The sequence below is a fragment of the Sus scrofa genome, chromosome 13 (assembly GCF_054392235.1).
Source record: "Sus scrofa isolate SSC_HxYL_T2T_F1_AM1 chromosome 13, Sscrofa_HxYL_maternal_Yorkshire_Landrace_v2.0, whole genome shotgun sequence".
Classification (NCBI taxonomy): domain Eukaryota; kingdom Metazoa; phylum Chordata; class Mammalia; order Artiodactyla; family Suidae; genus Sus; species Sus scrofa.
In genome coordinates, this window is record NC_139395.1 from 49,222,784 (window position 1) to 49,234,649 (window position 11,866).

General features: G+C 51.1%; 1 protein-coding gene across 4 annotated transcripts; it reads left to right on the forward strand.

Moving 5' to 3' along the window:
• Positions 1-4,606: 4,606 nt before the first annotated feature.
• On the forward strand, positions 4,607-9,668 carry PPM1M (protein phosphatase, Mg2+/Mn2+ dependent 1M). Of its 4 annotated transcripts, none has more exons than XM_084988474.1 (10): positions 4,607-5,143; positions 5,800-6,055; positions 6,210-6,464; positions 7,091-7,203; positions 7,567-7,651; positions 7,745-7,863; positions 8,027-8,090; positions 8,303-8,410; positions 8,520-8,668; positions 8,786-9,668. In XM_084988474.1, the coding sequence occupies exons 3-10, from the start codon at positions 6,330-6,332 to the stop codon at positions 8,928-8,930; spliced, it is 918 nt and encodes a 305-aa protein (XP_084844600.1). In that variant the 5' UTR covers positions 4,607-5,143; positions 5,800-6,055; positions 6,210-6,329; the 3' UTR covers positions 8,931-9,668. The 4 variants fall into 4 exon arrangements, 3 of the variants coding, with proteins under 3 accessions (XP_084844600.1, XP_013837219.1, XP_003132302.3); XM_013981765.3 differs by having other exon boundaries at positions 5,932-6,055; XM_003132254.7 differs by having other exon boundaries at positions 4,607-4,893; positions 5,932-6,055.
• The last annotated feature ends 2,198 nt before the right edge of the window (positions 9,669-11,866 follow it).

An 11,866-nucleotide genomic window follows, 5' to 3' on the forward strand; every position in this document is an offset into this window, starting at 1 on the left:
CCCTTGCTCAGTGGGCTAAGGATCCAGCGTTGCCATGAGCTGTGGTGTAGGTCGCAGATATGGCTTGGATCCCTCGTTGCTGTGGCTCTGGCGTAGGCTGGCGGCTATAGCTCTGATTAGACCCCTAGCCTAGGAACCTCCATATGCCTAGAAAGGGCAAAAGACAAAAATAAATAAATAAATAAAATCAGATATAATTGACACTGTATTAGTCCATGGTGTACAACATGATTTGTTTTATGTACATATTGTGAAATGATTACCACAATAAATTTAGTTAACATCCATTACCACAGTTATGTTTTCCATGTAATTTAAACTTTTAAGATCTACTCTCATAGAACTCTCAAACATACCATACAGTATTGTTAACAATAATTACCATGCTGTACACTGTATCTCCAGGACTTACTTATTTTGTAACTGGATATTTGTACATTTTGACCACCTTTGTTCATTTTAACTACACCTCTACCTCTGGCAACCTGATCTCTGTTCTCTGGCCTATGGCTTTGGGTTTTGTTTTTTGTTTTGTAGATACCACATATAAGTTCGATCATTCAGTATTTACCTTTCTCTGTCTGACTTCATTCACTTAGCATAATGCCCTCAAAGTCCATCCATATTGTTGCAAATAGCAGAATTTCTTTCTTTTTTATGGCTGAATAATATTCTATATATAAAACTTTCTTTATCCATTCATTCATTGATAGAACAGGTGTTTCCACATCTTCACTGTTGTAAATAATATTGCTTTTTTTTTTTTTTTGCCTTTTAGGGCCGCAGCCACAGCAGGCTAGGGGTCAAATCGGAGCTAGAGCTGCCAGCCACAGCAATGAAGGATCTGAGCCTCATCTGTGACCTACAACACAGTTCATGGCAATGCCAGATCCTTAACCCACTGAGTGAGGCCAGGGATCAAACCTGAAACCTCATGGTTCCTAGCTGGATTAGTTTCCACTGGGCCATGACGGGAACTCTGCAAATATCTTTTTGAGGTAGTGATTTTGTTTTCTCTAGATAAATACCCAGAAGTGGAATTGTTGGATCATACAGTAGTTCTATTTTTAATTTTTTTTGAGGAACCTCAGCACTGTTCTCTATAGTGGTTTCTCCAACTTACATTCCCAGCAGCAACACGTGAGTATTCTCTTTTCTCCAGATCTTCACCGGCACTTATTATTTCTTGTCTTATATGTAATTTTTTTCCCTTTAACTTGCACAGAATACCCTTGACATCTGTGTAAGGATCCACAAAAACTAGTAATATTGGTTATCTTCAGAGAGGGGAACTGAGTGGCCAGGGGATGGGGTTGTGGGGAAATTTGTTTCTAAATACACTTTTACACCTTTTAAAAATTAAATCTGAAATAAATCTTGTGGAGCTCCCATTGTGGCTCAGTGGTAACGAACCCAGCTACTATCCATGAAAACTTGGGTTCAATCCCTGGCCTCCCTCAGTGGGTTAAGGATCCGGTGTTGCTGTGACCTGTGGTGTAGATCACAGACACAGCTGGGATCCTGAGTTGCTGTGGCTGTGGCGTAGGCCAGCAGCTGCAGCTCTTATTCGACCCCTAACCTGGGAACTTTCATATGCTGTGGGTCTGGCTCTAAAAAGCAAAAGAAAGGAAGAAAAGAAACCTTGGGAGTTCCCGTCATGGCTCAGTGGTTAATGAATCCGACTAGGAACCATGAGGTTGCGAGTTTGATCCCCAGCCTTGCTCAGTGGCTTAAGGATCTGGCGTTGCCATGAGCTGTGGTGTAGGTTGCAGACTCGGCTTGGATTAGTTTCCACTGGGAAACTAATCCAAGCCGCATTGCTGTGGCTGTGGTGTAGGTCGGCGGCTACAGCTCCTATTCAACCCCTAGCCTGGGAACCTCCATATGCCGTGGGAGTGGGTCAAAAAATGGCAAAAAAGACAAAAAAAGAGAGAGAGAGACAGAAAAGAAACCTTGTTATGAACATGTATGCGGCTCAACAAAAGCTACTGTCAACGTAAGTGAAGAAAATATGGCATACAATTCTTTTTCCTTTTTCTTAGCTTGCTCCTTCCCCATCCTCCTCCATCCCTCACATCCTGACTGATTTAGCTGAGGAGAGTTCTCCAACCAGGAGGAGGCAGGCTTGGGTTCATTTGAGCAGCTGGGAGAAGGGTGTCAGGAAGTGTCACTGGAGAGTGAGTGAGCAGTTGCCTGGCCTCCAGGGAGGACTCAGTGAAGGAATGAATGTTCCACCCCAAGGAACCTCACCTACAATTTCAGACACTAAAAACAGAAGAGTCTGGAGGCTTCTGGAGAGAGAAAAAGGCAAATAGCCAATTCAAAGGTCTGAGAATGACAGATGCACTGGATTTCAGCAGCAGCAACAGCCAAAAAAAAACCAAAAAAAAAAAAAACCGGAAAAACATGCTGAAGGTAGGCAGGGGTATAGTCTGAATTGAGCTGATTTTCCTGCTGCAGCTAGGAGTAGTCCTATTAATGGTATGTTTGGGCATTCACTATTTAATATAAAGATTTGTTGGAAGTCTCATGCATTTGAGTGGGATATTGTGGGATACAAAACCCACAATGAACAAAGCAGTCAGAAAGAACTCTGAGGCAAAATATAAATCAAAAGAAAATATAAATCAAAAGCAAAGGCAGGATACAAACTTTCAGACTTGCGAAGACCCAGAAAATTACCAGGACACAGTCATCCTTTTTTGGAAAGTTATTAGAGGATGTGCTTCAGCAGAATGAAGGAGTAAATCAAGAGAGTCAGGCTTAGATCCAGGCAAGAGCAGAGGCTTCTAGGAGCCTAGGGAGCCAGAGGAACTATGGTGTTACTAGAGGAACACTCAGGCCACCTTGGAATTGGGAGGATGGGATTGCCATAGGACTCCACATGGCTTTGAAAACTTAAAATGGCTAAGCTGGGCAACACCTAGCTGCCAGGACCTCTCTGAATACACCTAGAGGATAGGACCTTCATTCTCCCAAGGGAGCCCAAGAAGATGGGTTGGGGGAATAGACGGTTTGCATTGTTTCCTCTAATTTTACATTTTAAAAGCCTCTGAGTCCTTGGCTTGTGGAATGAGGATGTTACCCCACTGACAGAATTGGGTCTGTATCGCCTGGAGTCCCCAGTCTGTTTCTTTCCTAATGACAGGTCAGGTGTCTTTTGGAAAGTTTTCTCTGATTTCTCCCCTGTCCCCTTTGCCAGCTGGATCAAACAACACCTACCAGGACTTCCACCATCACTGCAGGGGAGCTCATTTCCAGTAGTGCTGTTCTCCTGAGCCCAGCATGGGGGACCTGGAACACATGGGGGTCAGTAAATTAGCTCCAGGCTCCCATTCATTTGAGGGAAGGGGTGCTGGGCACAGCTCCCTACCCCGGAAAACTTCCTTTTTGGGTGAGAGGAACTCCCAGTGGGGCAAGGCTGGCCTTCTGGAGGAAGTAAGGCCTAGTGAACATGAGCTGGACTTAGGCATGGAGGGGAAAGTAGGGACTCCTATAGCCTTCCCTGGGGGCCTTGGGCTATGAGGCCTCAGGGGTTTGAGTTAGCATGCCTGCCTTCCTGAAGGAGGAAAGGGGAAGAGAAATCCCCTGTGGGGGTTCTGAGTCAGCTGCACTGTCATAATGGAAACAGCACAGCCCTGGGCTTCAGGACACTTCCCCTCTGTGGGTCTGAGACCTCATTATGAAATGGAAATAACAGTCCCGTGCAGGGAGTGGGCTTATGTGACAGAGGGTGACAATGCACTCTGTTAACATGCAGATGTGAAGGGGGACATATCTGCCACCTGTGGTGGCACCTAGCCAGGGGTTAAGAGACTGCAGCATTCTGCCTCCAGGCCAGATGAAAAGTCTTTCACTTCCCTTAGTGGTAAGTCTGAACTCTGACCAGTGGAGTCTTTTGCGGACCATGGATTCCTTTCGTCCTCCAGTCACTTACACTCTAGTGAGGACCTAGTGTCTAGTGAAGACCGTGCCTAGTCCGTCCAGAGAAGACACTTTGATTAGAGGGGCAACCGTTTAGGAGACTTGGCCCTGAGGGTGGGAGCGGAGTCTAAAGATAAGGAAGACCAGGGTGACCACCAAGCCCAGTCCAGGAGTGGAGGGTGCCAAGTGGAGTGGGTGAGGCATGGTCACTTGAAGGAACACTCTGCTCTGAGACTCTTACTCAATGTGTCAGTCTGACACCTGCAAGGACATCTTGTTCCTGCCTTGCTCTTTCGTAAGTTTGGGGCACAGCAGGAGGCCTGGGGCTCTGCCATGAACACTGATCGAGCCTGGAGACTCAGGTGTGCTCGGATCACCTCCTCCAGCCTCACTGGGCAGGGAGGAGGAATTTTTTCCTCTCGAAGTCTCCTGCCGTGAACGTCAGTCTCCTCCAGTTCCTGTGTGACCCGGGGCCAGCGACTTCGCCTTTCTAGGCCTCAATGTTCTTGCCTGTAAAACGGGGTTTTCCACAGCGTTGGCCTGTTAGGTGGCCTGAGGAGCCGGATGGCACCAGGGTGCGTTCGGACTCTATGGGGGCGGGAGATTGGGGTTTGGGGGCGTCACCGCCCAGCTGGCCCCGCCCCGCCCCGCTTCCTCCTCCCGAGACGAGAGGGCGGATGCTAACTCCCCAGCCTCCCCGCCCGGCGCCCCGCAGGCAGCCAGCCCCGGCCGCCGCACCATGTCCGCCGACTGGTTCCGGCGCCGCTTCCTGCCTGGGGGTCCCCTCACTGCGCCGCGGCCGCCTCGACCTCGCGCCAGCCCCGTGCCCTACCGGCGGCCCCGCTTCCTGCGCGGCTCTGGCTCCAGCACCAGCACCGCCGACGCCTCGCGCCGCCCGGACGCCCGGCCCCGGCCGGTGCGTAGCCCCGTGCGGGGCCGCGCGCTGCCCTGGAACGCAGGCTACGCTGAGTGAGTGCCTAGCCCCAGGCGGTCCCCGCCGGACACTCCCGCTCCTCTTATTCTGAGGCCCCGACCCCCCCACCTCTGTGATCCCGCCTGGGGTCCCGCGCTGTCAGATAAAACAGACCAAACCGAGGGAGGGACCCTCGCCCCCTCAACCTGTGGTTAACTACCTCTGGTCCCCTTTCCGGACTTTTGACAACCTCCCATATCGACCAGAGGTCGAGAAGTACCTGAACCCCTGGGGCTTCCAAAAGAGGTAGGGACATTTGCTTGTTTGGGGTTTTTTGTTTTGTTTTTTGTTTGTTTGGATTTGGTTTTTGGTTTTTTTTGTTTGTGTGGTTTTTTTTTTTTTTGGTTGTTTTTTTTTTTGGTTTGTTTTTTTTTTTTTTTTTTTTTTTTTTGCTTTTTAGGGCCGCACCCGCGGCATATGGAGGTTCCTAGGCTAGGGGTCCAATTGGAGATACAGCTGCCGGCATACTCTACAGCCACAGCAGCGCCAGATCCAAGCCGCGTCTGCGACCTACACCACAGCTCACAGCAAGGCCAGATCCTTAACCCACTGAGCGAGGCCAGGGATTGAACCTGAAAGCCCATGGTTCCTAATCAAATTCGTTTCTGCTGTGCCACGACGGGAACTCCCAAGAGAGGTAGGGACATTGGATAGAGTTCCAGGGTTCTGGGCTTTAGAGATTCCCTCCCCTCCCTACAACCTCAGCAAGGGTTATGGCCTGTGCTGCATGGGACTGGGATTCTGGCTGAGATGGGGCAGAGGATAGGCAAAGAAACTGCGTATCTCCCCAGGCAGCCTGGCTCTTAACCTCCCTGCCCAGTGAGCAGGTAGGCTCCAGGGTGGCCTAGCCTCTGGAGTTTTTGCCTCTCTAAACAGCAAACTTCCAGCATTTGCTTCTCCAGGTGTGTGTCAGGGACAGCATGGGGGCCGTTGCCCCAGAAGGAGGGCTCCTCTCTGTGTTCCAGTTCTGTTCTCTATGCCCATGGGGGCATAGGTGTGTCCCTAAAGGGTCACTGATCACTTCCTGGCCTCAGGATCATCAATGCAGAGAAATCTGAGTTCAATGAGGATCAGGCAGCTTGTGGGAAGCTATGCATCCGGAGATGTGGGTTTGGGGTTGAAGAGGACCAAGAATGGCTGACCTTGTGTCCAGAGGAGGTGAGTGCAACTGGGCCTGAGCCCCTCTTACAAGCTGGGACCAAAATTTGGGGCCAGGACTGCAGGCAGAGGTTCTTGTCTTGGTGCTTAACCTTGGGCCATGGGACAACTGGGGAAACCAGGCAGAGCCTGACTCCAAGCCCTTCCTGTACAGGTCCTGACAGGTCATTATTGGGCACTGTTTGATGGGCATGGCGGTCCAGCTGCAGCTATCCTGGCTGCCAACACCCTGCACTCCTGCCTGCGCCGGCAGCTAGAGGCTGTGGTAGATGGCATGATGGCCACTCAGCCCCCCATGCATCTCAGTGGGTGCTGCATCTGCCCCAGTGACCCCCAGTTTGTGGAGGAAAAGGGCATTAGGACAGAAGACCTGGTGATTGGGGCTCTGGAGAGTGCCTTCCAGGAGTGTGTAAGTATGGCATTTGCCTGGGGAAGGAGGGAAGATTTTACCCCCAAGGACCCGAGGAACTCTGGGTTGTGGGGCATCTCTTCGCACAATGATTATCACCTTGGATCTTTGGACTGGAAGGCTAATATTGGGTTGATTGGGGAGTTCCACTGTGGATAAGTGGGGTTGGTGCAGTGCCAGGACTCGGTTTGATCCCTGGCCTAGCACAGTGGATTAAGGACCTGGCGTTGCCACAGCTCAGATCTGATCCCTGGTCTGGGAACCCCATATGCTGTGGGGTGGCCAAGAAAAAGAAAAAAGGATTGGGTTGGTTGGTTTGCTATTGAATGGCCATCATTGTCATCATGTCTCCTGTTTATCTATTGCCTACTATGTGCTATGCTTTTACCTGCATCATCTTGTTGCATACCCTGTTGGTTTCCCTTCCTCACTGTTTTGATAGGACTTCCTTCCCTCCCAAGAGATATGTCTAGATCTCCTAACCACAGGGATCTTGGAGTCACAGCTAGACTTTGGGCTGGGACTGCCAGGCTTGCTGGTGTGGAACTGAACTGTAGGGTGGGGGTTGGGGACAGTGATATAATGGCAGTACAAGCAGTGGCTAAAGCAGCCTTGGTTTGCCCCAGGATGAGGTGATCGGGCGGGAGCTGGAGGCCTCAGGCCAGGTGGGCGGCTGTACTGCCTTGGTGGCTGTGTCCCTGCAGGGAAAGCTGTATGTGGCCAATGCTGGGGATAGCAGGTGAGTGAGCCCTGGAGGGTAGGCAGGGTGGGGCAGGCAGGCAGCAGAAGCAGTGAGGACAGTGAATGGAGGCAAGAAAATGGAGAGACAGAAATGGGAAAGATTGGCTGAGTCATATACCTGGCATGTATCGAGTGTGAAAGTGGACAGCAGATGTCACGGAGGGCAGGGACCTCAGATGCCAGGCCAAAGGGCTGAGCCTTTACCTTGCAGGCCTTAGGTGGTCATGGGAGGCTGAACAAGGGATTGACATGGGCAGAGCTGGCCACTGGCATTTGGGAGAGGGGCCAGCAGGAGGGAGGCCATGGTTGAGGATGGAGGCTGACCCACAGACCTCTCCCTCTCCTCCAAAACCGCATCCAGGGCCATCTTGGTGCGGAGGGATGAGGTACGGCCCCTGAGCTCTGAGTTCACCCCAGAGACCGAGCGGCAGCGGATTCAGCAGCTGGTAGGTGCCCTTGGCTGAGGGAGGCTGTGGAGCCCCAGTTCCTGGGTCCAGGGCCACCAGGAGCCTGATCTGAGCATGATCTCCCTATCCCAGGCCTTTGTCTACCCTGAGCTTTTGGCTGGTGAGTTCACCCGACTGGAGTTCCCTCGGCGACTGAAAGGGGATGACTTGGGGCAGAAGGTTTTGTTCAGGGATCACCACATGAGCGGCTGGTGAGTGAGGTGGGGTTGGGAGACACCATTGGGAGAGCCCTGGGGTCCAGGCCCAGTTGTGTGGCCTGGAGCAGTCCCCTTCCACCTGGGCAGGGTTGGCCCTGTGTTGGGGTGATGAAGTGGGAAGCAGAGTCTGGGTTGATGCTGGGTCTGCTCCTGGTAGGAGCTACAAGTGCGTGGAGAAGTCGGATCTCAAGTACCCATTGATCCATGGACAGGGTAGGCAGGTCAGTGAATAGCCCTTCCAACCCTCTTAAAATTGTTCCCTGTAGAAGTGAAAGCTCCTTTGTCCCTTGTTGGGGGCTGTGGCTGGGGTCCTGACTCTGCTCCAAGGTCATAGGATGTTTCTCCCTTAGCCCAAGCACCCATGGACTGCAGATCACCTCTTGTACATTTGCTAGGGCTGTTTGCTGTCATCTCACACCTCCCTTGTCTCCAGGCTCGGTTGCTGGGAACACTGGCTGTCTCGAGGGGCCTAGGAGACCATCAGCTCAGAGTCCTGGACACAAACATTCAGCTCAAGCCCTTCTTGCTCTCTGTCCCACAGGTGAGGGGACAACAGTCTACACCAGTTTCTATCTGCCCAGAAAGGCAGACAGTGAGGTTGACGGGAGCTGGGAAGGGAGCGATGAGGAAACCTCAGGCTTAACTTGCAGGTGACTGTGCTGGATGTGGACCAGCTGGAGCCACAAGAGGAGGACGTGGTTGTCATGGCAACTGATGGGCTCTGGGATGTCCTGTCCAATGAGCAGGTGGCATGGCTGGTGCGGAGCTTCCTCCCTGGCAACCGAGAGGACCCACACAGGTACTATAGCTGCTGGGGATCAGCCAAGGGCCTGGGTTGGTGCCAGCAGCAACATCAGCAGCAGGGCTGGCCCTCCCTCTCTGGCCCCAAAGTACATCTATGGGATGGTCCCCCCAGGTTCTCGGAGCTGGCTCAAATGCTGATACACAGCACGCAGGGGAAGGATGACAGTCCTACACAGGAAGGGCAGGTGTCCTATGACGACGTTTCTGTGTTCGTGATTCCCTTGCACAACCACGACCAAAGGCGCGGTAGCCACTGAGGATTCAGACATTGTATCCCAGATAACTTAAGGGCCAGATGCAGCGTGTGCATCCCTCCTCCATGGTCAAAAGCAAGTCTGCCTGCTCTGCCCCTAGATACAGCCCCAACCCCAACCTATTTCAAGGGAAACATTTCTACCAGGCAGTCAGAACTGGAGGAACATGGAGAGTCTGGCTCCCCAGGTCCCCCGCTGTGGCAGGCAAGGAATGAGTACTAACGTCAGTGATTATGTCTGGCAAAAATTTACAACTTAGGAAACCAATGTGAGGCTCCTCAGACAGGATCCTTAACAGCCCAATATATCATTCCCAGATGAGGAGTTAGATGACGGGCGTAGGCCAAGAATGCCAGGAAGGGCAGCCTGCCTGTGTTTGGATCCAGGTCTCTAAGCCATGAATGTTAGGTTATCTACTACAAAACCCCCAAAGCCAGTGGCGGCTGCCTCATATCTTCTAAACAGCCATGTTGAAGCAGGCCCTGGGGAAGAGACCAGCTCAGATCCCTACCCTCATGCCCTCTGGTCTAGAGAGGTACAGGGCTGGAGGGTAGCTGGGGGAGAATAAAGAAACAAGGGGGCCCTCGAGTTGGCAGAGCGATGAATCTCCTGATTATTGCTCCTGCCTCTAACCTAGTTTCCTGATTTCTCCACTCTGGCCCCAGCCCTGCCCTACACTGATGCCAACAATGCCATTTTGTTGTTCCCCATCACCTCCCTATTAAATGTTTGTGTGAAGAACCTTTGTGATTCGTGAATTACTGTACAGTTTAGCTTTACAGTACACCTTTTGCTTTCTGCTATTCCCTTTTAAAAAAATCAGTCTTGGAGTTCCCGTTGTGGCTCAGTGGTTCATGAATCCGACTAGGAACCATGAGGATTTGGGTTTGATCCCTGGCCTTGCTCAGTGGGTTAAGGATCTAGTGTTGCTGCGAGCTGTGGTGTAGGTTGCAGATGCGGCTCGGATCCTGCATTGCTGTTGCTCTGGTGTAGGCCGGCGGTTCCAGCTCAGATTAGACCCCTAGCCTGGGAACCTCCATATGCTGAGGGTGCAGTCCTAGAAAAGACAAAAAAAAAAAAAATCTGTAAAAGAAAAAAAAAAAAAAAATCAGTCTTAGCCCTTAGCCTTAGCTCCATCTTACCTGTTTGCCTATATTCAGTATTCTGTTCTCTCTGGCCTCCCTGGTTCCCAACTTGGGGTGAGGCCCAAAGAACTGTTGCCCAGGGAACAGAAAAGCAGTCTCCACTCCATCTGCGAGCTCCAGACTTGAGGTATGAGAAGTGATACCTTTGCTTTTTTAATGTAAATTAACCTTAACAAATGGTAAATTTATAGTAAAGCTAGACTTACTGATGGGAGACAAGTGCCTTGGGGCTCCAGGGCTTGCTGTCTAATGAGTAGCTTGGTTCTTGATCTTACCCACAAGCCCGTTTTTTATCATCTAGCACTTGCCAAAGCACAAATGCTCAGGAAGTATTTGTTGAATTGTTTGTTGAATTTCATGACCTCAGTCTTACCTAACTCTTGCTTAATCTACTCCTTCTTTAGTCTACACTTGAGATTAATTCTTGCTAGGTAACTCCCAGCCCTAGACTGCAACTAGAAAAGATGAGGGCCAGTAAGGCCTCAGAACTGATGGTTAAACTTGTGTTTAACCATCACTGGGGAGGCTCTCTCAGGCCTCCTTTCCTGCCCATTAACTGATTTTAGACTCTATTTCCTGCATGTTCTCTGGGGAAGAGACAGGAAAAACTATGAAATTACTCATTTTTCATAGTCATATTCCAGAGCCCAGCACTTTTGGGCCTCTATCTGTCCCTACCTGAGTATGGACAAATGTGGTTGGTCCCCAGAGCTTTGGGCTGCTTCTCCAGACCTCCTCTAGTTAGGCACTGGCAAGCACAGAAGCATGCCCCTACCAATCTGTAGGAGTTTTACTTCCTCCTTGCTCAGCAGTTCCCATCCCCCAACCCCTAGTAAAGCACGCAGTGCCCTGTGCCTGCCAATCAGTCACCCACATCAACTACTAAGCCAGTTAGCCCATACAGTCTTCTGATTCAGCCTACTCTTGCTCCTCACACCATAAGGCTGAAGCCCAGGGAGTGGGCAACAACGAATGGGTCTCTCAACTGCAAACTAGCCAAACCTACAGGACTGACCACTGCAGGATCTGACGCACTGACCTATATGTTCATGTCTCTCAGCAAAGTCAAAGCTGCATAGCCCTCCATCAGGCTGAGGAGGCCTCTTCTTTCTTGAGCAGTCATGTCGAAAGCCTATACATGGCTTACCACTCACAAGCTAGGATGCACCCTCTGCTGTCCTCTAGAGCCCTTGGCCAACCTCTAATGACCATGGGCAAGGTGGCAGCCCCAAGGTATTGTAGCTGAGGATGCTGAGCTACTGCTGATACCGATTCACCCACCAAGCAATGGGTTATAAAGCAACTGGCCAAGCCTTCTGCCAGAACTGGTGCAGGAGCCCCAAAGAGGATATTCTTGACCCTAATAAGCCAGGGCCTGGCAGGATGAACCTTATCCCAGCTGGAGGCTGCCAACCTGATCAAGGGTTGATGTAAGAGTAGGGGAGGAAAGGCAGCCTAAGGCACATGCCAGATGCAGTCTTTGAGGAGCTCAAGGTTGGCTCTGGCTGGGTTTACACAGTCAGTCATTTCTGGCCCCATGGTTGCTTATTAGATCTGGCAGTTGAGACCCAAGCTGCTTGAGAGCTGGGTCCAAGGGTTCCTCCCACCAGCCCACAGGCCTTAGTCACCAGGGGCAGTCTGAGGGAGCCCAGCAATCCATCCACACAGCAGTACAATGAGTCCCAGGGTGAGGCAGGAGGACTAATAGGAGACAACCCTCTTCCCTCCCTCCAACTCTAGGAATGAGGCAATCAATGCTATGAAAACTCAATGGAAGAGGCTGCAGCCATAAAA